The sequence below is a fragment of the Schistocerca americana genome, chromosome 1 (assembly GCF_021461395.2).
Source record: "Schistocerca americana isolate TAMUIC-IGC-003095 chromosome 1, iqSchAmer2.1, whole genome shotgun sequence".
NCBI classification, from domain to species: Eukaryota; Metazoa; Arthropoda; class Insecta; order Orthoptera; family Acrididae; genus Schistocerca; species Schistocerca americana.
This window is the reverse complement of record NC_060119.1, coordinates 108,059,796-108,086,785: the sequence shown is the minus strand read 5'-3', so window position 1 is coordinate 108,086,785 and position 26,990 is coordinate 108,059,796. Positions and strand designations below refer to the sequence as shown.

The 26,990-nt window shown below is 41.0% G+C and overlaps 1 protein-coding gene across 1 annotated transcript in view; it reads left to right on the top strand.

Moving 5' to 3' along the window:
- Positions 1-26,990, top strand: part of LOC124549778 (derlin-2) — a 79,129-nt gene that overhangs the window by 40,027 nt on the left and 12,112 nt on the right. The window contains exon 5 of the mRNA XM_047125267.1: positions 14,259-14,422. Within this exon, the coding sequence (XP_046981223.1) occupies positions 14,259-14,422 (164 nt within the window). The remainder of the gene's footprint in view (positions 1-14,258; positions 14,423-26,990) is intronic.

Here is a 26,990-nt window from a genome sequence, read left to right as displayed (position 1 = left end):
GATTGTTTCTTGCCGCTAACATACTTCACATACGACCAGAATCTCTTTGGATTTTCTGCCAGGTTTTGAGACGAAGTTTCATTGTGGAAACTGTTATAGGCATCTCGCATTGAATTCAGCACTAAATTTCGAGCTTCTGTAAAAGATCGCCAATCTTGGGGATTTTGCGTCTGTTTAAATTGGGCATGTTTGTTTCGTTGTTTCTGCAACAGTGTTCTAACCTGTTTTGTGTACCAAGGAGGATCAGCTCCATCGTTTGTTAATTTATTTGGTATAAATCTCTCAATTGCTGCCCATACTATTTCACTGAATTTAAGCCACATTTGGTCTACACTTATATTATTAATTTGGAATGAGTGTAGATTGTCTCTTAGGAAGGCGTCAAGTGAATTTTTATCTGCTTTTTTGAATAGGTATATTTTTCACTTATTTTTCAAGGATTTGGGGATTACAATATTCAATCTCTCTACAACAACACTAATCCCTAAATCGGTTTTGATGCTCGTTATTAACTCAGGATTATTTGTTGCTAAGAGGTCAAGTGTGTGTTCACAGTAGTTTACTATTTGTGTAGGTTCATGAACTAACTGCTCGAAATAATTTTCAGAGAATGCGTTTAGCAGAATTTCGGATGATATTTTATGCGTACCTCTGGAATTAAACATTTATTTTCGCCAACATATTGAGGGTAAATTAAAGTCGCCACCAACAATTATCGTACGAGTCGGGTACGTGTTTGAAATCAAACTCAAGTTTTCTTTTAACCTTTCAGCAACTGTATCATCTGAATCGGGAGGTCAGTAAAAGGATCCGATTATTATTTTGTTCCGGTTGCCAACAATGATCTCTGCCCATACTAACTTACAGGAAGTATCTACTTCAGTTTCGCGACAAGATAAACTACTTGTACCAGCAACAAACACACCACCTCCAGCCGTGTTTAGCCTATCCTTTTCGAACACCGTTAGGTTCTTCGCAAAAATTTTGGCTGAACTTATATCTGGCTTTAGCCAACTTTCAGTGCCTATAACTATTTGAGCATCAGGGCTTTCTATTATCACTTGGAGCTCTGATACTTTCCCAACACAGCTACGACAATTTGCAACTGTTATACCAATCGTTCCTGTATCTACATTCTTCCTGTGTTCATCCTGCGCCCTTTGTGACTGAAGCCCTTCGTTTGTTTTCCCTAGACCCTCTAGCCTAAAAAACCGCCCAGTCCATGCCACACAACCCCTGCTACCCATGTAGCCACCTCCTGCGTATAGTGGACACCTGCCCTATTCAGCAGAACTCGAAACCTAACCACCCTTTGGCGCAAGTCAAGGAATCTGTATCCTACACAGTCGCAGAACCGTCTGAGCCTCTGATTCAGACCCTCCACTTGGCTCTGTACCAGAGGTCCACAATCGGTCCTGTTGACTATGCTACAAATGGTCAGCTCTGCTTTCATTTTGGAAGCAAGACTGGCAGCCTTCATCACTTCTGTTAGCCGCTCAAAACCAGAGAGAATCTCTTGTGATCCAAAGTGACACACATCATTGGTACCGACGTGAGCAACCACCTGCAGTTGACTGCACCCTGTGCTCTTCATGGCATCCGGGAGGACCCTTTCCATATCTGGACATCTGGAATGACTCCACCCAGTATGCACATGGAGTGCACATTGGTTTTCTTACCGTTCTTGTCAGCCAAGTCCCTAAGGGGCCCCATAACGCGCCTAACGTTGGAGCTCCCAACTACTAATAATCCCACCCTCTGCGATTGCCCGCATCTTGCAGGCTGAGTGGTTTCCTCTGAAACAGGACAGGCAACAGCGTCTGGCTCAGCGACAGTGTCAGCCACAAACAGCACCTGGAACCTGTTTGTCAGACAAACCAGGGAGGCCCTACGTTCGGCCGCCTGGGAAGTCTTTCGCCGCCTGCTTCGCCCCGGGGTGACCTCCCACTCGACCACAGGTGAAGCGTCAGCCTCAGTGCGAGCAGTAACTGGGTTGGCCACCGGTGAGGACCAACCAGAAGACTCTGACGTGCTGGACTTCCGTTGGATCCCCACAGCCGACCCACAACAGTGGTGCCCATCCACTGCAGCCTCAAGCTGTGTAACCGAAGCCATCACAGCCTGAAGCTTAGAGCGAACTGTTACCAACTCGGTTCGCATCGGCACACAACAATCACGGTCGCTGTCCATACCTATGCAGATAAACAGACTATTGGCATGTGCTGCGCAGCTCTATTCTAGACCCTGACGGAAACACATGAACTGTGTCTAGTAATACGCAGATATTCGAAAACCTAACTACCGAAGCGCTCAGGTGAAACTAAATAATTTGCCCGTGATTAGGAACTTGTAATATGTCACAATATCAGTTTACTTTCCAACACAAACGAAAACACGACAACTGTGGCTATTAGATATTAAATTTACGTGCAGAAACTCAAGAAACTAAACTATTAAAGCACACACATGATAGAATAAAATTTGCTCTTGGTTAGGAACTCATAAATGACACAAAAGTGGTTACTTCCATGTCGCTGCGTCTGTCTCGGTCGACTACTGCTGCCTGACTGTCCATAAGCGTTTGGAAGGACTTGCTGGCACTTTAAAATCGATTAAATGACTGTTTAATGGTTCCTTGTTGGTTGAAACTAACATGTCAAAGCAGGTGGCACTTCTCAGGAAATCACACAAATTTGGTGAATATTACATTGTTGTTGAGATGCTCAACTCAACCAAGGGTGTGGTAATGTGCCATGATATCATTGATATGGGCATAGCAGAGCTGAAACAAGAATGGGCATCCCACGGGATAGTCAATGTAGACCAATGATCATGAAGGAATAATGGAGAAACTGAAAAGACTGCCACTTTCACTGTCTCATTCAATTCCCCAGTGCTGCCTGAAAATATTGTGGCAGGGTCGCTTCAACTTACAGTTAGGCCTTACATATCAAACTCTATGCCCTGTTATAAATGCCAGTGTTTTGACCATACAGCCATGAGTCGTGGAGGTGAAGTGACCTGTGGGAAGTGCAGAAAAGGAGCCCATGACGCTGGGACTGACTGCTTGTCTCCAGAGATCTGCATCAACTGCTCTGGGAGCCATCCAGTGTGGAGCCGTGACTGACCTGGTTTTGCTCAGGAATGCAAAATACAGGAAATTAAAGTGATCAACTGGATCCCCTATGCCGAAACCAAAAAAGAGTATAAGGTGACGCATCACTGTGTCTTTGCACTTCATATTCTTTTGTGGTGCGGAAATCTGTTCCCAAGATGGACACTTTGAAGCAGACATTGTCCCGTGTGGCTGTATCCATCTCAAGCACCTGTACTTGCACATGTACATGCCAGGGAAAAGCAAGCAAGGAAGGACAAAGCTATATAGGCAGCAGAAACAGGAAAGATCACAGTGAGCATCCAGAAGGTACAGAGAAAGCAGAATGCTCCCAACACCCCCTTGAAGGGACAGGGCACAGGGAAAGCATCATGCCTTTTAGGTCAAAAGCTGTCCTGGGGAGCCGTCAGACATCATTCTGGCACGTCTGATTGACGAGGAGGACATCATGGACTTATGAACTTGGATGTCTTGGGTCCAGGCAGCCGCTCCACTCCCCTTCATTCTACAAGTACTTCACCTCCCGAGTGCAAATATAGGGGTAAATTAAAACCATACTGATGAAATGGCTCCCATACTACAGTGGAACATGAATGGGTTCAGGAAAACTCATAGCACAAAAACACATTTTAAAGATATGGACACCCCTGTGCTAAAGGGCTGTACGCTACACTGCAAGGATGACCTGATGGGGAAAGAGCCAAGGGAGGGGTCACTCTCTTTGTCACTAATGTGCACCACTCCTCTGCTCTCCCCCTGGCTACTAACCTTTAAACAAGTGCAGTATTTACCTCCGCAAGATGCAATAGACTTTGAGACTCTCACAGATCTTATAGATCAACTCCCATGACCATTTCTCGTATTGGGAGACTTCAGTGCCCACCATGTCTTGTGGGGCGTGACCTGTACTTTCCCTTGGGCTTGGGTTTTGAAGAATCTCATGACTTCTCACAAGCTCTGTGTCCTCAACACAGCTACTGCAACTCATTTCTGTGCTGCTCCTGTGTCATTCTCAGCCATTGACCTCTCTTTCTGCTCTGCAGCCCTTTAAGACTCAGTTCAGTGGGAGGTCACTGACGACGTTTATTCTAGTAATCACTTCCCACTCCACATTCACTTACTGGATGGAGCATTCCCTGTAGGAAAGCCACCAAAATGGATTGTCGGCAAGGCTTAATAGACACTGTTCAGCCAGCTCACTGTGTTTGAACACCGTGACAGTGTCCAGGAATGGGAGGACCACACACCACATGAGTGATCCATCATGCCACTAAGCTTGCTTTTTTTTCATCAGTCTACTGACTGGTTTGATGCAGCCCGCCACAAATTCCTTTCCTGTGCTAACCTCTTCATCTCAGAGTAGCACTTGCAACCTACGTTCTCAATTATTTGCTTGACGTATTCCAACCTCTGTCTTCCTCTACAGTTTTTGCCCTCTACAGCTCCCTCTAGTACCATGGAAGTCATTCCCTCATGTCTTAGCAGATGTCCTATCATCCTGTCCCTTCTCCTTATCAGTGTTTTCCACATATTCCTTTCCTCTCCGATTCTGCGTAGAACCTCCTCATTCCTTACCTTATCAGTCCACCTAATTTTCAACATTCGTCTATAGCACCACATCCCAAATGCTTCGATTCTCTTCTGTTCCGGTTTTCCCACAGTCCATGTTCCACTACCATACAATGCTGTACTCCAGACGTACATCCTCAGAAATTTCTTCCTCAAATTAAGGCCGGTATTTGATATTAGTAACTTCTCTTGGCCAGAAATGCCTTTTTTGCCATAGCGAGTCTGCTTTTGATGTCCTCCTTGCTCCGTCCGTCATTGGTTATTTTACTGCCTAGGTAGCATAATTCCTTAACTTCATTGACTTCGTGACCATCAATCCTGATGTTACGTTTCTCGCTGTTCTCATTTCTGCTACTTCTCATTACCTCCGTCTTTCTCCGATTTACTCTCAAAACATACTGTGTACTCATTAGACTGTTCATTCTGTTCAGCAGATCATTTAATTCTTCTTCACTTTCACTCAGGATAGCAATGTCATCAGCGAATTGTATCATTGATATCCTTTCACCTTGTATTTTAATTCCACTCATGAACCTTTCTTTTATTTCCATCATTGCTTCCTCTATGTACAAGGCTACAGCCTTGTCTTACACCCTTCTTAATACGAGCACTTCGTTCTTGATCGTCCACTCTTATTATTCCCTCTTGGTTGTTGTACATATTGTATATGACCCGTCTCTCCCTATAGCTTACTCCTACTTTTTTCAGAATCTCGAACAGCTTGCACCATTTTATATTGTCGAACGCTTTTTCCAGGTCGACAAATCCTATGAAAGTGTCTTGATTTTTCTTTAGCCTTGCTTCCATTATCAGCCGTAACGTCAGAATTGCCTCTCTCGTCCCTTTACTTTTCCTAAAGCCAAACTGATCGTCACCTAGCGCATTCTCAATTTTCTTTTCCATTCTTCTGTATATTATTCTTGTAAGCAGCTTCAATGCATGAGCTGTTAAGCAGATTGTGCGATAATTCTCGCACTTGTCAGCTCTTGCCGTCTTCGGAATTGTGTGGATGATGCTTTTCCGAAAGTCAGATGGTATATCGCCAGACTCATATATTCTACACACCAACGTGTATAGCTGTATAGCTGTTTTGTTGCCACTTCCCCCAATGATTTTAGAAATTCTGATGGAATGTTATCTATCCCTTCTGCCTTACTTGACCGTAAGCCCTCCAAAGCTCTTTTAAATTCCAATTCTAATACTGGAGCCCCTATCTCTTCTAAATCGACTCCTGTTTCTTCTTCTATCACATCAGACAAATCTTCACCCTCATAGAGGCTTTCAATGTATTCTTTCCACCTATCTGCTCTCTCCTCTGCATTTAACAGTGGAATTCCCGTTGCACTCTTAATGTTACCACCGTTGCTTTTAATGTCACCAAAGGTTGTTTTGACTTTCCTGTCCTTCCGACAGTCATATCTTTTTCGATGTCTTCACATTTTTCCTTCAGCCATTTCGTCTTAGCTTCCCTGCACTTCCTATTTATTTCATTCCTCAGCGACTTGTATTTCTGTATTCCTGATTTTCCCGGAACATGTTTGTACTTCCTCCTTTCATCAATCAACTGAAGTATTTCTTCTGTTACCCATGGTTTCTTCGCAGCTACCTTCTTTGTACCTATGTTTCCCTTCCCAACTTCTGTGATGGCCCTTTTTAGAGATGTCCATTCCTCTTCAACTGTACTGCCTACTGCGCTATTCCTTATTGCTGTATCTATAGCGTTAGAGAACTTCAAACGTATCTCGTCATTCCTTAGTACTTCCGTATCCCACTTCTTTGCGTATTGATTCTTCCTGACTAATGTCTTGAACTTCAGCCTACTCTTCATCACTACTATATTGTGATCTGAGTCTATATCTGCTCCTGGGTACGCCTTACAATCCAGTATCTGATTTCGGAATCTCTGTCTGACCATGATGTAATCTAATTGAAATCTCCCAGCCTTTTCCAAGTATACATCCTCCTCTTGTGATTCTTGAACACGGTATTCGCTATTACTAGCTGAAACTTGTTACAGAACTCAATTAGTCTTTCTCCTCTTTCATTCCTTGTCCCAAGCCCATATTCTCCTGTAACCTTTTCTTCTACTCCTTCCCCTACGACTGCATTCCAGTCGCCCATGACTATTAGATTTTCGTCCCCCTTTACATACTGCATTACCCTTTCAATATCCTCATACACTTTCTCTATCAGTTCATCTTCAGCTTGCGATGTCGGCATGTATACCTGAACTATCGTTGTCGGTGTTGGTCTGCTGTCGATTCTGATTAGAACAACCCGGTCACTGAACTGTTCACAGTAACACACCCTCTGCCCTACCTTCCTATTCATAACGAATCCTACACCTGTTATACCATTTTCTGCTGCTGTTGATATTACCTGATACTCATCTGACCAGAAATCCTTGTCTTCCTTCCACTTCACTTCACTTCACTGACCCCTACTATATCTAGATTGAGCTTTTGCATTTCCCTTTTCAGATTTTCTAGTTTCCCTACCACGTTCAAGCTTCTGACATTCCACGCCCCGACTCGTAGAACGTTATCCTTTCGTTGGTTATTCAATCTTTTTCTCATGGAAACCTCCCCCTTGGCAGTCCCCTCCCGGAGATCCGAATGGGGGACTATTCCGGAATCTTTTGCCAGTGGAGAGATCATCATGACACTTCTTCAATTACAGGCCACATGTCCTGTGGATACACGTTACGTGTCTTTAATGCAGTGGTTTCCATTGCCTTCTGCATCCTCATGTCGTTGATCATTGCTGATTCTTCCGCCTTTAGGGGCAATTTCCCACCCCTAGGACAAGAGAGTGCCCTGAACCTCTATCCGCTCCTCCGCCCTCTTTGACAAGGCCGTTGGCAGAATGAGGCTGACTTCTTATGCCGGAAGTCTTCGGCCGCCAATGCTGATTATTTATCAAAATTTAGGCAGTGGCGGGGATCGAACCCAGCACCGAAGACATTTTGATTATGAATCAAAGATGCTACCCCTAGACCACGGGTACTGCTCTAAGCTATCAATGCCAAAGTCCTCAGGTCATCTTTGGAGGTGACCTGTACCAAGATGGACAGATGAGTGTCATTCAGCAATCCAGGTCAGGCATGCGGATCTTTGATGGTTTAAATGCCACCTGACAGCAGACAACCTCATCGCCTTCTGAGACGTAAGAACCAAGACTCAATGGGTAATTAAGGATAGCAAGAAAAGGTCATTGCAAGCTTTCCTGGACCCAATCAATCATTCCACTTGTTCTACAAAAGTAGTGGAAGCCATCCGGAGGATTTCTGGTAAACACGGGCATGTACCAAAAGCTGCAGCCCTGAAACATGGATTTCCCCAAACAGCTAGAAACGTAGCTTAGATGCTGGCTGATCAAATGGCTCTGAGCACAATGGGACTCAACTGCTGTGGTCATCAGTCCCCTAGAACTTAGAACTACTTAAACCTAACTAACCTAAGGACATCACACACACCCATGCCCGAGGCAGGATTCGAACCTGCGACCGCAGCAGCAGCGCGACTCCGGACTGGAGCACCTAGAACCGCACGGCCACCGTGGCTGGTGCTGCCTGATCATTTTGCAAAAATTACAGCCAATGCAAGCCAAGATCCGGTGTTTTGTCGCTACCATGCGACTGTAGAGAGGGGCAAGTTGGACTTCAGATCTGATGGTTCTGAGGCCTACAACTCCCCTTTCTCCATGTGGGAGCTGGAATTGGCGCTGTCTGAGACTCATGACACTACACCCAGTCACAACCAAATCCAGTACTACATGTTTCGACATTTTCCAGCAGCATCAAAGGAAATCTCATTGATCCATAATGGATCATGGGACGACGGCTGGCATGAACTTCTTGTTGCAACAATTTACCAACAGCCGTATCTATTGTAGAAATTTATTTTATTTTATGAATTCTATGTGCTACCAGTTTCGCCATTACATTGATGCCATCTTCAGGCCTCATTCATCGTAGACATAAAATCGCTGTACACGGAAGGAGCCATATAACTGCAACAGCTCTTGGTGGTCAGGCGACACAGACTTACGTGGTTTGAAACCGCCTCAGTCTTATATGGCACACAGGCATCTTTCCCAATTCGTGGAGGAAGTCAATTCTGATACCTGTCCTCAAACTAGGAAAGAACTGCATGTGTCCCATTAGGTGCAGGTGTTTTGCCTTAACAAGCTGTGTAGGAAAAATGCTGGTGTGAATGTTTAACCATCTCCTGGTCTGGTTGTTTGAGACCAGGCAACTCCGTTGCCACTCTCAGTGTGGCCTCTGGGGACTTTGGTCCACTGTCAGAAACCTGACCTGCTAGAGGTGGCTGTTCAACAGGCTTGCATATGTAAATGTCAGTGTATCAGCATATTCTTCAATATCAGTAAGGCATACAATACTATTTGGAGGCAGAGTATTCTTGCATAACTGCATCAACAGGGCTTCCGAGGCCAGCGCTGCATGTTCTTACGGTTTTTCCTGTCTCAGCAGTTTTTGAGGACCCGAATTGGTGACATACTGTCAGACTGTTTTGAGCAGGAGAATGGCATCCCTCAGGGCAGTGTTATAAGTGTAACTATCTTCGCCATAGCCATTAACAGTATCATGTCTATGGTAAGGAGTCCCATACAGTGCTCCTTATTTGTGGACATTTTGCTGTTTTCTGTTCCTCCTCCAGTGTTGCTACAGTGTGCTGTCAGTTACAACTTAAATTGCGGAGGTTAGTGGAGTAAGGAACAATGACGCATTTTTAGTTCTCTGCAGAGAAGTATGTGTGCGTTCATTTTAATCCTTCTCGTTGTATTTTTAATGTACCTGCCTTGCATATGAGGGACACTACGCTACATTTTAGAGACTAAGTGAGGCTTCTGGTGCTCAGTTTTTACTCCAAATTGTCGTTGTTGCCACACCTGATAGACCTGAACACCAGAACCCTCAAGGCACTGAACATAATAAATCACCTCAGCCACATGTCTTGGGGAGTGGACAGGTCACATCTGCTTCAGTTTTATAGGGCTTTCGTGCATTCGCAACTAGATTATGGATGCAATGATTGTGGATCGGCGAGGTCTTCTTATTTGATGATTGTTGACACTGTCCACTATGGGAGAATTAGGCTGGCCATGGGTGCTTAAAGTACAGTGCCCCAAACCCAGCGTCTGTCCTGAGGCTGTGAGCCATGACTTACAGTTTGACAGAAACTCCTCACAGCATTGAATTCACCCGCATTCCATTCTGTTGCTCGTCACTCTGTGGAATGCCTTTTCTCCCACTGTCCATGAGCAACAGTGTCATTTGGGATCCATGTGTGACATTTACTGGAGTCACTTGGAGTGGAGCAGATCCAACCTGAAATACAGGGTTTTGACGGTCAGCCACCCTGGTTGCTGCAGAGGCCCATGGTCATTTTAGATTTAGTGCAGTACAGGTGAGATGCTCCTGCTTCTGTGTTTAATGTGTATTTTGTTGACATTTTGTATGAGCATCATAGCTGTGTAGCTGTCTTTACAGGTGGTTCTAAATAGGGGAACTACACTATGTGATCTAAAGTATCCGGACACCTCCCCAAAAACATATGATTTCATATTAGGTGCATTGTGCTGCCCCCTAATGCCAGGTACTCCATATCAGCGACCTCAGTAGTCATTAGACATCGTGAGAGGGCAGAATGCAGCACTCTGCAGAACTCGCGGACTTCGAATGTGGTCAGGTGGTTGGGTGTCACTTGTGTCATACGTCTGCATGTGAAATTTCCACACTTGTAAACATCCCTAGGTCCACTGTTTCCAATGTGATAATGAAGTGGAAATGTGAAGGGGCATGTACAGCAAAGCGTACAGATTGACCTTGTCTGTTGATTGGCAGAGACTGCTGACAGTTAAAGAGGGTCGCAGTGTGTAATAGGCAGACATCTATCCAGATCATCACACAGGAATTCCAAACTACATCAGGATCCACTGCAAGTACTGTGACAGTTAGGCATAGGGGGGGGGGGGTGAAAAAACTTGGATTTCATGGTCAAGCAGCTGCTCACAAGCTACACATCAAGCCAGTAAATGCCCAACGATGCCTCGCTTGGTGTAAGGAGTGTAAACAGTGCAAAAACATTGTGTGGAGTGACGATTCATGATACACAATGTGGCGATCTGATGACAGGGTGTGGGTATGGTGAATGCCTGGTGATCACCATCTACCAGCATATGTAGTACCAACAGTAAAATTCGGAGGCGGTGGTGTCATGGTGTGGCCATGTTTTTCATTGAGGGGGCTTGCACCCCTTGTTGTTTTGCATGGCACTATCACGGCACAGGCCTACATTGATGTTTTAAGCACCTTCTTGCTTTCCACTGTTGAAGAGCAGTTCAGGGATGGCGATTTTGCATCTTTCAGCATGATCGAGCACCTGTTCATAATGCACAGCCGGTGACCGAGTGGTTACACAACAATAACATCCCTGTAATGGACTGACCTGCACAGAGTCCTGACCTGAATCCTGTAGAAGATCTTCAGGATGTTTTGGAATGCCGACTTTGTGCCAAGCCTCACTGAACGACTTCGATACTTCTTCTCAGTGCAGCACTTCATGAAGAATGGGCTGCCATTCCCCAAGGAACCTTCCAGCACCTCATTGAACGTATACCTGTGGGGGTGGAAGCTGTCATCAAGGCTAAGTGTAGGCCAACACCATATTGAATTCCAGCATTACCGATGGAGGGTGCCACGAACTTGTAAGTCATTTTCAGCCAAGTGTCCAGACACTTTTGATCACATAGTGTATGTTGGTTGCTCTGTTTTCCGGGATCATGTCGTCAAGGTCCGACTGCCTCAAGACTGTACTGTCTTTGATGCAGAATTATATGTGATCTTGAAGGCACTGGTGCAGATGAGACATTCTTCCAGTAATAAATTTCTTGTCTGTCCTGATTCTTGGAGTGCTCTTCACTCCCCATGATGCTTGTACCCAGCAGATAAAGTTGTCCAGAACATTCAGGATGCTCTCCTCCAACTACAACTGGGGAAGGAGGTATGTTTCTGCTGGGTACCAGGGCTCATGGGTATTGTGGGGAACAAAAGGGTGGATCTAGCAGCCAAGGGGGATTGTCATGTTTCTCAGTTATTTCAGTGTGTTATCCCCCTGCATGCTGTAGCCTCACTGTTGAGGCCCAGAGTCTTGCATCAGTGGGAGAATGAGTGGATGGAAGTGACTGATGATAAGCTCCATCTAGTAAAGCCCACAATGTGGTTGAGGCATATTTCCTTCCAACCAGGTAAAAGGACGAGGTCATCTTTGCTCGTCTTCACATAGGCCACAGCCCTATGACGCATGGCTTCTTGTTCTGGTGAGAGGACCCTCCAATGTGTGGTGCTTGTGATGTACAGATCACTTTATGCCACATTCTATTGGACTGTGTTTTATTTTCCGACTAGTGGTCCGCCGGTGATTTGGCAACAGATGCCCTCTATTTTAGGTAATGTTCAAATAAGTTGGTAGAACCGTAAAGTTTTCTGAGAATTGTCCAATATTTTTTCCAAAATTTTTGGTAGATGGTTATAATGTGTTAACAGGCTGACTGGCTCACCCGTATTTTGTGTAAGTGATCAGCCAGTGACATTTTTCTGTGCTCTCCTTTTAGCTCCTTTGTAATTTTACTTGTGTCTTAGACTCCTGTATAACATATGAAGATGGTTTGAAAAGTTCTCAGAATGGAATAGAAAAAAGTACTTACGTCACTGAAACTTTTTTATTTTTCAATGAAGTCTCCTTGTAGATTAATGCACTTGGTCTACCAATGTTCCAGTGCCTTGATCCCACCTCGAAAATGAGTTTCCTCCTGGCCTGCAAAATAGTTGTCAACTCTGGCTATCAATTCTGCGTTTGAAGTGAATCTTCATCCAGCAAGAAAAAATTTCTGTTTTGGGAAGAGATGGAAGTCTGACAGAGCCATATCAGGTGAATAAGGTGGGTGTGACAGCAATCCATCCCTTAGTTCGTGTAATTTTTCCGTTGCGACGGCACAAGTGTACGGGCGCGCATTGTCTTGATGGAAGATGACTTTCTTCCTTGCTAAACCTTGCCTTTTTGTGTGTATCTTTTGTTGCAATTTTTCCAGGAGGTTGGCATAGTGTTCTTCAGTAATTGTTTGCCCAGTGGGGAGATAATCTGCAAACAGAATCCCTTTTGCATCCCAAAACACTGGTGCCATGACCTTTCCCACCAAAGGAATTGTCTTTGCTTTCTTTGGTGGTGGGGACTCAACATGTTTCCACTGCTTTGACTATTGTTTTGTCCATGGGGTATAGTAGTGCACCCTAGTTTCATCTGTAGTCACAAATGAGTGCAAAAGATCTTGTTCGTTTCTCCTAAAACGGGCCAAATATTGTTCCGATACGTCCATTCTCATGTGTTTTTGATCCAGTGTCAAGAGTCGCAGCACCCATCTTGCAGATAATTTTATCATTTCTAATTATTCAGTTAAAATGTGATATACCCTTTCAGATGACATCTGGCTGGTGTAAGCAATTTCACACACTTTCAATCGGTGATCCTCCATGACCAATTTGTGCACTTTTGCAATGATTTCTGAAGTAGTGACATATCTTGGCCGACCACTGCGCAGATCATCTAAGCTCTCCCGACCAAATTTAAATTCATTTGTCCACTTGGCAACAGTTGAATATGATGGAGCAGAGTCCCCAAGTGTATTCTAGAAATCGGTATGAATGTCCTTTGCTTTTGTATCTTTCTTTATGAAGTACACAATCACTGCTCAAATCTCAATTTTTTCCATCTTCACAAATGATTATGCGGGAACAACAACAGAGCAAGTCACCACCACAGCTCTCTTCCAAAAGCATTGTCGTGGCATGTGTTTACAGGCAACCGTCCAATGAATATCAAGTGAACAACTCATTGCTCTAGCACTGACCTCTCTTGTAGTGATTCCGAGAACTTTTCAAACTACTGTCGTATTTTATTCTTTCCCGTTGTCATAGCATATATGATAACATTTCAGTAATTTTATCCACATTTGTTTCTTTTAATGTGTGTAAGGACACTGAAAGCCTCACCATTGAGTGCCCATAAGCACCAAGAGCGCGCGCGCGCACACACACACACACACACACACACACACACACGTACGTTTGTTGTTGGTGTGGTTCAAATCCATAGCTCCTGCGCATGGATTCTCTTCAGAGTCCACATGTGTGGACTGGTGTTTTGTGGCAGACTTTCGGATAAAGGTCCCGTACTTCTGTGAAAAGAATGGGAGAACTGTTACATTTGCTTCTTGTTAGTACAGGGATGTTTTACAGAACTTCTAATACCCTAAGTATATTGTCATGAAAATTCTCATCAGAGAATATGGTTTGAGGAATATGATGATGATACACCGGATATTGCCAATGTGTCCCTGGAGGTGATTCCAGAGCATGCAATTTCTAGAGGAGAGGAAATTCAGTGTCCAGCACATTTACCCAGTGTAAATGTATATGAGATAAAAAAAAAAACCTATCTGTATCTATTCATTTGAATTATAACTTCTGTGTACTACCTTTTGTATGTTTTAATAGGCTCCCTACTTACCATGGGTACTCCTTGGCTTCTCAGTACTGCTGGGAAACTCCGTTTGGTTGGACATAGTAGGGATGGCTGTTGGGCATATGTACTACTTCATTGAGGATGTCTTCCCAAATCAGCAAGGTGGATTCCGCCTGCTCTCCACACCACAGTTGCTGTAAGTATTGCTTTTTCTGTTAACCTCAGAGAATAGAATAGACAGATATGCACATGATCATTATTCATTGAATACAGTTAAATTTAACAATAAAAAATATACAAAATTTTGTATATCATTTCTATGTCAGTGCCAATTGCACAGTTTTTACAGTATGACTATTTTTATTTCCCTGAAGCTTCAGACCTAAAAACAAAGTAAAACTATATATGTACTATCTATTATTTTACAAAAACTAGGAATGTATAGTACATAACTATTGAATTTATTTATGTAATTGTATCAGCTACCTGTCATATCTGTATTAGAATCAAACACCAGAGTATTGTGGTATGTAACAGTGGTCTATGTTTTAACGAGGTGAGTAGTGGTGGAAGGGGAGAGGGGGAAGAGGGAAAATGAGACTAAAAGTGGGGTGTAAGGAATTGGGAGAGAGAAAAGAAGACAGGGAGGAGAACTGGAAGGGACATCATGAGCATATAATGGATTTACATTTTCTAAAACATTATAGTAACTTGTGTAAATAGAGAGGTTCTTACATTAAAACTATAAAAAGGTAAAATTATATAAAAATTATCTTTAAGAAATTTAAAAAGTTAAAACATTGGAAGTGTGAAACTATAAAAGATATAAAACAATAAAATTATGAACATTACACTACGTGAAACAATTAAAATTATGGGGAACAGGATGTGACAGTTATAGTTAATTGCATATGCTTTCGCTGGTTGGCATTTTATAGCATGGAGACTTTACAGTATGAATGGAAGCTAGTCTGCACACCACCTTTTTCTACGATGGAGCATGAGCCAATGTGTCACTGTTGTCTCCTATTGGTGAGTGAGAATGCTGCTGCTTAAACAGGTATTTGTCAAGGTGGATGAGTGGAAGAGGCCTTCAATAAAATCAATCTACTGGTTTAATGTATTACCAGACTCTTGTAAATAGTGCAAAAATCTCAGTTTCTTCCAACATTGTCAAGAGGTGTCCCTTGGCATTGTGCAGTACTTTGAAATGCATTTCAATGACTCCCACAGAGTACTTTGATACTAGAAGATATTCACTAAATACTGATTTATTATTGCATCCTCAGCATCCTTTTGTATGCATCGGAAACATGGACTACCTATGCCTAACAAGAACGTCGCCTTAATCATTTCCACATGCGGTGCCTGAGATCCATCCTCAGAGTAACATGGAAGGACCAAATGACCAACGAAGCAGTGATATCTAAAACAAACTGCAACAGTATTTCATCTATCTTGAAGCAGAGACGACTCCGCTGGCTGGGACACGTTCACCGTATGGATCGTGACAGATTACCACGTGAGGTGATGCTTGTAGAGATCTCTGTAGCCAAAAGACCTGTAGGACGTCCTGTATTGAGGTTCAAGAACTCCTGTAAATGAGATATGGAGAGCTTTGGAATCGACACAAACAGATGGGGGTCACGGGCTAGCATGAGACCAGAGTGGCGTGATGATATATCATCTGGAATGTCGAAGCATGATGAAGGCTTGTTAGACAGATTAAGGCAGAAAAAGCTTCACAATGCTACCACTGCTCCTGCCTCAGCAGCCAGATACACTTGCGACAATTGCGGCAAGAGATGCCGTGCTGCCATTGGCTTGACAAGTCATATGAAAAAAAGCAACCCATAAACACACAGACACTGCAACAATCATTTACCAAGATGTCGTGGCCAATATACGTATTGTGTATTGATGCATGGTCTTTGAAATGTATTTTAAGCATTCTGCTGATTTGACCTATGTAAGCTTTTGGACAGTTTTCATACTTCAGTCCATACTGATGTGCTGCCATGAATTTTGAGGCTTTTTTTATTCATACATTGCTTCAGCCTGAAGTGATGAATGTCATTAGTCGTAAACCTTGTGTGCAATTTGGAACTACAAATGTCTCTAGCAGTTTCTTTTGACACCCTGACTCATGGAAATGTGTGCCATTTTCTTGTCTTCTTATTATCCTATTAGTGTACTGCAATAACTCATATGTTGTTCTTGCCTTATAATTTTCCGTAGCAACTTTGTTGCTGTTGAAATCACATACTCACTGCACATTGCAACTTGTTTCATAATAGTGATTTCTCTGTTCCTCTCTCTCTTGCTCACTTAATGGCAGTTTTACTATCCTATTAATCATAGATCAAAAATGTGCCACTGGCACTCTATCAGGGTACGAAGACTTTGATTCAGTAGTAATGGCTATGTAAGTAGACTTTCTGTACATGCTAAAATGGTGTTTGCCCACCTTGAGATAATTGCTAGCTGCTTTATCTTTATGCTCAACTGTAAATTTAAACTTTGGATGAATAGCACTCATTCTCACCAATATCTCATTAACATCACTTTGGCCTACTTTAATTAACAAAATTGCATCAACTACATAGAGATTACGAGAGGAGCGATCAAAAAGTTTCCGTTGACTCACTGTGGTATATAAGCACTGCCATGCTGGCAAGGGATTAGTGTGGCATTTGTGTCTTTCTGACATGTGTGTGGTAAATTTAGAAACATGAACTATGGCAACATAATACCAAATGCATCCAAACAGGTCCAGTATTCCTTGAGCACATTGTTTCAGGCGACAAAAGCTGGTGCCACCACTGGGAACTGGAGTCCAAAGCATTGATGATGCCTTAGTGTCATCCATGGTCCTCTCATTCCAAGCAATTAACGAGTCAGCTATCTGCTGGAAAGGTGATGCTGACCATCTTTTTTGATCAATAGGGCTTATTGATTTCAAGGAACCTCGTGTCTCCATCTCTTGGGAACAATATTGTTGAACACTGGAGAAAATGTGATGTGCAGTTAAGGCAAAAAGTGTGGGGAAACTGCAACAAGGGGTCCTGCTCCTTAATGATAACACATGTCCCCATATCTCAAATGTTGTTATGAACAAGTTATGCCAAGTTAATTGAGTGACCCACGAGCGCCCTTCTTACAGTCCTGCTCTCTCCCCATGTGATTATCACACTCTTGGTCCCTTAAAAAAGGCCTCGAATGGTCGATGATTCCTGTTGGACTAGGATGTGCAGCAGGCAGTTACAAATTTTTTTTACACAGCTGGGCATGGTGTTTTACCAAAAGGGTATCTTCAACCTGGTGCATCAGGACAATTTTGCATTCTGGACTGTATAGCCTTCTAACAGAAACTTATAATAGAGGATTTTGCTGGATTTTGCATAGTTGTTCATGAAAAATTGGTGTTCCAATTAATTAGAGAAAACTCTGCCATAATCGTGGCTAGGGGATTTCCCATGGCTAGCTCATTTGGTCCATGATATATCCTGCATTACAAGTGAAATAGTTGTAGAAGTTCCATTAATTCTACTATTTCTTCTGTAGCCATTTTTTGTGATTTGTTAGGTTGTTCTTATTTTCAATGTCTTGCAAACAGGTATGTTAGTGTATAAATTCGCCATGTCTAGGGAAGCAAAAATGTTATCAACTAGTTGGAGGGTATCCTGAACTTCATTCACAAACTCATATGTATTTTTATGCTATACTGTTCTAGCATTTGAAACCTTTTTGTTAGTGAAGCATGTATTGAGCAGGTTGTCTACAGGTCATGAAAGTAATGAAAGAGAATAGGTGATATGAAAGTAATTAAAAGGTAATGAAATTGAGTGGTTGGTCATGAATTTTGTGTGTGTGTGTGTGTGTGTGTGTGTGTGTCAGGTGTGGTTCTATCCATCTGTGCAAGCCATGTAAGGAGAGTCTCTGCTAACTGTGGTTTGCAACCATGGAAGAAAGGTGCATATGGAGAAATTTGAGGGCATGGCTTTGTTGAGCTTTATTCAGAAATGATTTGCATGGCTATTTTGCAAAGTCTGTATCGAAAAATTGCTTAGAAGTCATTTGAAAGTAAAGATAGTTGGAGGTGGCTCATGTTTATCACCTAAAGTAATGCAGAGCTCCATTTTGAGAAATTCTTGTGTGACAATTCCATTGAAAGAATTTGTGTCAAAATATCATTTAACACCATCAACAGTTGAGGTAGTGAAGAGAGAATACTGCAAAATTTGTGAATATTCTGATAAATCACTTAAACAAATCAACCATAAGAAGGACAAGCCGATCACTTTCTGATGAATTTAGTGTAAAATGTGAACCATAATTTCTCCAAGTTTGTGCTGAAATGTTATGTATGTTTCATGGAAATGCTGTTGTTGAAAGAGGCTTTTCTGTTAACAAAGAATTTTTAGTTGAAAACTTACAAGGTACCTCTTGAGTAAAAGTCGCAAGTTCGTTCTTTAGTAAAGCTCATTTGAAAGTGTCGTGTTAGCAACTATGACGGGAAAAATATTAGCTGCTAATGACTCACTGTGTGCATCAGGAGGATGACAGAAAATGAGTGTCTGGGAGGTGCAAAAATCAACTTCCTATGAGATGTATGTATTACACTTCACAAAATGAACATCGTCAACATTCAAAAAACATTTTAAAAAAAGTCCCTTGCACCTTGAACGCCGAATGAAAAATGGCATGCCAGAGTGATCACAGAGGTTCACGCCATCAAGAGTGAAGGTGGACTCCTCGGGAGTTGCAAAGCATGCAGGGCGTTCAGCTAGGTATCCACTCTTGAAAAATGCATGTAGAATCATAGTGGTGTAACAGAGTGATGAGAACTGATGGAATGTGATGGTATGCAACCGAATGCAGACAGTCTGTAATGGAGCTTATCATGAAACTGGCTATTCTTTACTAACCAAGCGGTGGCAGAACACACACATAAATGAAGGTTGTAATTAGGCAAGCATTTGGAGCCAGTTGGAGCAAAAGGGTTGAAGGGGAAGGCAGAGGGGTGAAGGAAAAGGACTGGAGAGGTCTAGAAAAAGGGGTAGATTTCGGGAAAGTCTACCAGAACTGTGGGTCAGGGGAGACTTACTGCGTGGGATGAGATGGAAAGCTGTCCTTTGAGGTATAGCTGCAGATGATGCAATAATATGTTTTGTACACATTGAAAAAACAAGCATCCAGAGGCTGAATTTGTTGAGTGATTCCAGGTGGTATGAATTGAAATGTCACACTCTTTTTGGGAAGGATAGCTGGTTATAAAGGATGATTTTTATCTGCAAAACCAGGAATCAAGCAAAAGCAAGTTATTTTGACCAACTGTCAAAAGCAAAAGCAGTGCTCATACCATAGTTGTAATTCTCTTACGCTCGTTTTCTTACTAGTGTTTGCAGTGATGTAAATATTCCCTACTGCCCTTGCAAGAATGTGTGTGTGCGCGCGCACACACACACACACACACACACACACACACACACACACACACAAAAGGAAGATTTCTAGGGGGCAGAGTAGCTACAACTTGTCACTGCACAATAAAAAAAATTTCCAGCCGATTTACCATCCAGATTAACAGGCAGCGTAATTGTATACAAATCTGTTAAGGCATTGATGTTAGCTGACCTCAATAAAAGTCTCTTGGTACCTGTAGTTTCCAGAGTTTCTTTCATATGCATTTCCTCTTCAAATCCCAGTTGGTCGGTCACTGAACAATAGGATAAGTTTGTTTATCTCATCCACAAATTTTTGGGGACATTCTGCAGTTCACTGTGCTTTGTTCAAGATTTTGTTATCTTATGTCCTCGAATTGTGTAGCAGTATTTGAAGTTATGCTACAATCCACTGCTTCCCTTGAAATCACTGTACTCTGTCACACACAGTTTGATGTGCATAGTAGGTTAGTGTCGTGCACATCCTGTAAACTGTATCGAGCATCCTTGATGTGCGCAAACACCAGTTTTTGTAACAAGTGCGCCTTGTTCTCTCTTGAATATTAGTAATTTTTCTTATGTACTACACAGTAATATTGTACGGACTTATTTGAAATATGTTCATAATTTTTTTTTTTTCCACTATTCTGTGGATGATCTTCCATGTACGTTTCTTGGACAATGATTGTCCTTATTAAGTTTCACTGGAGATGGGATTTATGGTTCCATGTCTGACAAAGATGATGAACTACAAGGCTCAATACCTGTTTCAGTATATTTTTTCACTTGTTAAGCATGTATCATCATAATTATACTCCTGATTTACATTATCCACACATTTGAGCATGTACGACACCACATATTCCATTGACTCACTTTGGAGAAACGCTAATTTTTCATCTGCCTTTTCTTTCTGACTCTGCGAAAGTCCTTGGTTTTCTTTCTGAAGAAATGTCAACTTTGGCAACTGTTGTTGTAGATATAATACAGTGTTTGTATTGTTTATCATTGTCATTGCGCTGCTGTCATTAGTAGCCAATATTCTTGTTGCATGGTAGACGGTATGTGAAATGTCAGTTGCTGTAAACAACTTTGGTCTTTTGCGACCGCACTCTCAAGGGGTTTCTTGTTAGAAGAAGATGTGATTGTTGCAGAAAGAATGGGTAATTTACTTAGTAGTGAGAAACAACCGAATGTGGACATTACAGAATCAATGGTGCTTCATCAAAAAGACTAAAAGCCTTAAAAAAGAAAAAAGAAACTGATGAAAATGAAGTGGCCAATTTTAAAAGAAGTACAGTTCAAGAAATAAGAGCTCATATATATAAAAAAAAGTTACTATAGAAAAGGCAAAGGAAGAAGCCGAAGTTTTACATGTTGAAATTTCAAGTTCACTTAAGAAATTTAAAACACTGGAGCTCTTATTGTGAAGTTTAACATTTGACATAAATGTTGTACCTTCATAATTGTTATAATGTCTTAAGAAAATTGTAAGTTTCCACAATGTTACTATGTCAAAACAATTCGTATTTTAATTGATGTGATGATAAATGTATCTGAAATGTCATACCCCATCCTATGTGAGAGTTTAATGTTTTTTATAGTATATACTACAAGTCATAGGTAGTTACCTCATTCATGCTGACATACAGTTTAAATGATATAAGAATTACTACACTCAGCTTTCATTTCATTTCAACCAGCTTTAATGTTCATAAAAAAGTGTTTTTGTCATTATACTACTCACATTTTTGAGAGGTCATGAATCTAACTAAAGAGATCATGAAAAAGTATTAAATGGTCATGCATTTGATCCAATGAAAATCTATAAATGCCCCGTTGGAGCATTAGGACTCTGTCTCATGTCAGACATAAGCCTAATGAATTTATCTTTTTTGCAAAGCTTTACCTGTGTGGGCTCATCAGGGATTTGTGGATTTATGATTATATGATGCTTTTCTTCATCAGAATATTTAAGGGTCCCCCCCCCCCCCCCCCCCTTGAGCCACTTTGTTAGTTCAGTTTTCAGAGAAAAATGTTTCAGTTTTATTTACAGAATCTCCATCATCAATAAAACTACAGTGTTACCTTTTTCTGCACTGGTCATTAACAATTTATGACTCTTTTAACTTTTTGTTTAAATTATACGTAATCCTACTTTCATTATGATGATTACTTTTGTACTGCATTGTTTTGGTGACTTTGATCCTGATGTCATTCTGTGTATATCAGTGAGAAGTTTTGCTACATCACTTGCATATTTGATATTTACTATAATTATCTGTCTTACAGTCCTAACATTGTTTTGGGATTACAGCTTAATCATTTTGATAGGAGAGATTTCTCTGCAAGAGGAATATTCGTGAGATTAATGAGTTTGTCAAAGAACTCATATCTTTAAGGGAGGGGTAATATTTTCGTGTTTTCTTCCAGCTGCCATACATAATATTTTCTTATTATGTCTTGTAATTATTTTTGTTCTTTCGCTGTCCACTCTATTGTCAATAAATACACAAAAGTTGTCAAACTGTACAGAAGGTAATATTTTAGCTGCCTCTAAGTGCACTATGTAAAAATCATCATTTAGTATTTCCATGTTCTTATAAGCATCCCTGAGTTCTGCTTTTACCCACATAATTTCACTTTTCTTCTGTATTGCACAAGCTTTTTCTTTCTTACTCCTGATTTTAACTTCTACGTAGTTTGAAATTATATTCTGCGATAAGCATTTCTTGTTAAGAAATAGGGTTTAAGACTAATGACCCTCTTCGTTTCAGACATGAATAAAAAAACTTCAAAATTCACTGCAGCAAGTGTGTATAAACTGTCCAAAAGCTTACGTAGGTCGCACAGGCAACATGTATGAAAAATGTTTCAAAGAGCATACTTCAATACACAATAACGTCTTACAACTAGTGAAACTTATTTGGAAGCATGGGGTGGCCCAAGAAAACGGTAAATTTTAAAGTTAGTATTGTCGATACTGTACTGTCCACAATTGTTTGGAACTGATGTGCAGTAGTTGTGAACACATTGTCATTTAGTAATTGCACAGCATTGGAGTAGTGCAGAACATGATATCACTGCAAAAGCATTTTACAATTGGGGTCATAATGTGACTGCTGCAAAAAGGGTCAAAAAGGGTATATCAACATTCATTACCAGATAGGACATCATGAATGTGTGTCATCTGCTTATACAATTAAAATGTGTATCACCGCCAGACACCACACTTGCTAGGTGGTAGCCTTTAAATCGGCCGCGGTCCGTTAGTATACGTCGGACCCGCGTGTCGCCACTGTCAGTGATTGCAGACCGAGTGCCGCCACACGGCAGGTCTAAAGAGACGTCCTAGCACTCGCCCCAGTTGTACAGACGACTTTGCTAGCGATTCTATACTGACCATACGCTCTCATTTGCCGAGACGATAGTTAGCATAGCCTTCAGCTACGTCATTTGCTACGACCTAGCAAGGCGCCATTACCAGTTTATATTGAGATTGTAATTAATGTATCAACAAGAGCGATGTTCTCCAATTATGGATTAAAGTTAAATATTCAAGCAACTCCGTACTTTATTTAGTAGACTCAACTCCTTTAACTGTTCCAGACCTCGCGCCAGTCTGCGTGAGCTTAAACGCGTGCATTTTGACCTCCTCTAGCAACACGGTGTTGGCTCTTCTGCCAACACATCAGTGGGCATGTAATTTTGAAAAAAAAAAAAAAAAAAAAAAAATTTCCCTTGGAAAAGCAACCTCCAGATGATGCTTGAATGGTACATATCCCACTGCTGCCCTAGATTATTGAAGTAGAGCACTCACCATTCCATTGAATGACATACATTTGTGCTAGAGATTGGGTGATGAAGTGTACAAAGAATGCTGCTGAGATTAAAGTTTCACTTCTATAATTTACAGATTATGCAGCAGTTAAATCTATGAGACCCTGCATTGCATAGGGAGTTTAGTGAATAGGTTTTGGCTAAAATCAGCTACGGTGTCAATTTTTGTAACAACATTTTGCTGTCAGACTTGCACCTTAACGGCTACATTAAAAAATAAAATTTCCGTGACTGGGCACAGGAAAATCCTTGAAAGTTTCATAAGCATCCATTACATAGTGTCTAGATTAGAATATGGTGTGCTGCATGATGTAATGTTGTCATTGGCGCTTACTTTTTTTAATGTCAGGATGGTATTGTGACAACAGTAACATTGTTTGGCATGTTGGTATGCTTGAAACATTCGTTACACTTAGACTGCACAATCTTGACATCAAAAACGTTGTTTGAGCAGCCACATCATATACTGCTTGACATTCAATGGAAGCCATTCACCGATTGTCTGAAAGGTGTGTAATTTCACATTCCAGGGCCTGCAAGAATCCCCAGTCTTAGTGTGTGCAATTTCTTCCTGTGGAGACATCTTAAAAGAAATGTGTACTACAGCATTCTGTACTACATAATGAACATAAGGGACTTTCCTGATAATGTTGGAAGGAAATGAGATTTTTACACACCATTTACAAGAGCATGGCAATACAATAATTCAGCAGTTCAGTTGTATTTACAATACAATGTTTAGAAACTTCAAAGTCCTCTTCAATTCATCCACCGCAACGCAACTTCTATATGAGCAACATTCTCATTCAACGGGAAGAAACAGCAGCAACACATTGGCTTTCACTTTGTCCTAGCTACAAGCCAGTGTGCAGACTCACTGTAAAATCTGCACGTCATTCACTGCCACCAAGCAGAAGCAAATGCAATTAACTGCATATAAAATTAACTAAACTGTCACATCCTGACCACCATAATTTTAATTGCATTACATAGTTTAACTTTTATAATCTTATTATTTTATGCCTTGTAATAGTTTCACAGTTAAATTCTTGTACACTTTTAATATTTTAAGACACTTATTCAATTTTAGTTGCTTCATATAATCCCCATTTTATAATTTTACTTTTACCCTTTTACAGTTTACACTGCCATTGCTCTGCACTCTTAATATTTTAATGATAATTTTTACGTAATTTTATTTTTTATAACTTTAGTGTAAGAACCTCTCTTTTCACATAAGTTACTACAATGTTTATATGCTGATGACATCCCTGCCAATTCCCCTTCCTACCTTCTTTCCCCTCCCTCCACTTTTACTCTTCTTTCCCCTCTCCTCCATCCTCACCCCCTCCCCCCCCCCCCTACCACCACCAGTTACATATTTAAAACACAGACCACAGTTCAATACTACGGTATTCTGATACACACATAATGGGCGGCTGACACAACAATGTAGATAAATTCAGGAATTATGGACAACATGTTTCTAGGTTTCGTAAAATAATAGACAGTACATATTTAGTTTTACTTTGTCTTTAGATCTAAAGATCAAAACAAGTCATACTGTAAAAATTGTGCAACTGGAAGTGGAAAGAAATATATAGGCTCTTGTAAGGCAAATTGAGGAGCGGCTTGATTGAGAAGTAGCAGCTCCAGTCTCGTAAACTGGCAACGGCCAGTAGTGCAGAGGCCGAAGTTTTCTTTTCAGCACCTCTTACTGTGTGGCGATCACAGAAATAACACAGCCATGTAAATCTGCACCAGAAGGGGACACAAAATAGTGTCATTCCTTAAATTTGGACTGTTTGGCTTCACAATTCTACTATCATCCCAAGCTCTGAGCATGTTTCAGCACTCGTCATTGACAAAGAGGTGGACTGATTGTGCATTACAGAGAAGGCAAATCCTGAATAAATCACCTGGATTGTGAGGCAGGTAACACAATTAAATAAATAAATAAATAATAGTGCCAACTTAATGGAGAGATACAGACTGTAGCCGTAAATGTGATTTTAAGGCACAAAAAAGAAAAAAAAATCATTATCTAGCAGTTGTGCTTTTACTTCAGTTGAGTGATATTAGGTATGTTAGTGTCTGTTAAAATACACATTGGTTATCCTAGTTTAATTAGGACTTTGCTGAAGTATACTACCATTAATCTCTGCAGGTTAAATTGACTGATATTCCAAAACACACAGCAACCATGACATTGAACTTAGGAACTTCTGATCTTGAGCTGTGAAAACATCAAGTTAATCTTATGTACTGGCTGCTCTGACAAGACAAGTTAAAACTACTAACAGGGGACATGCTGTGTATTTGAAGGGCTTTACAATTACTGAAACAGTTAATGAAAATTGTGGAAGGGAGTCCCCATTTTAATTACAAATAAGTTTACAAGGACTTAGAGAGCAAAAGGCCCTCCACTATGAAACTCTTTATTGTGGTAGTTTAATAAAGACAACATTCTCTGATAGTAAAAAAGTGTTTTGTAATATTTAGTTGCTGTAGAATTAGACAGTACTCTCCAGTTCAGTTAGGGTGTTTTAGTATGCAGAGTTTTTATTTTACTGCATGCAATAGATGGAATAAGATGAAAGAGCTTTAGGGAGTGCAAAATATTTACACACAGAATTTGTTGACATTGCTGTGTGTTTTTGTTATTCATTATGAACAGTTTTGCTCATAGCCACCATCAGATCAAAATAAAACTTGAAGGATGGATATAATGTGTCACATCAACAACTGAACTTTATTGTACATTACAGTGATAACTGCACACACATTGCAGTCTACACAAAGTCTTTGCCTAAGTGCTAAGAACAATGGCCAACCTTTACAAGGGTATCCTATCCTATGTCTTGCAAACTATTTTCGAGGAAACATCTTATGAACTATCAAAGACTTATTCTTTTATCCCCTGTTGCTATCCAAACATATTAAAACAAGTTCTCTCTGTGACAAAGTCCATCAGCCGTAAAATAAATACTTTGTGGTGAGACAAATAGGCTATATAGGACAACATTATATTTGTAGTTCTAGAGATATTTTTCTTCTGAAAACTGGTAACTAATAAGGCTCCTGAATGCAGTCCAAAGCAGTTGATATATTTATGAAGACAGATAATAGAGTTTGTGTACATTACTGTATCCAAACCAAAGAAAATTACTTCTTCTTTGAATGCAAAAAAGATTGAGAAAGCTATACGGCATGCAACTATAACATAGACTGCAAGCAGTCTTTTGAACCAGTCTATTTTCTCCACAGATATATTAATGACTAACTGAGGTTCAGGAGGCAGAGTCGAAATAGAGTGTGTATCGAAAAGAATCATCCGATTTGGCAGATCTTTATTTCTGAAACTAATAAACATACACAATGAATTTTGTTTTTTGATGAACAATCGATTTCTTGGAATTGTTCAAGCCATCATCTATTACTCTGTGCTGTTGGAGGATACACACCATACTTAGTAAGAAA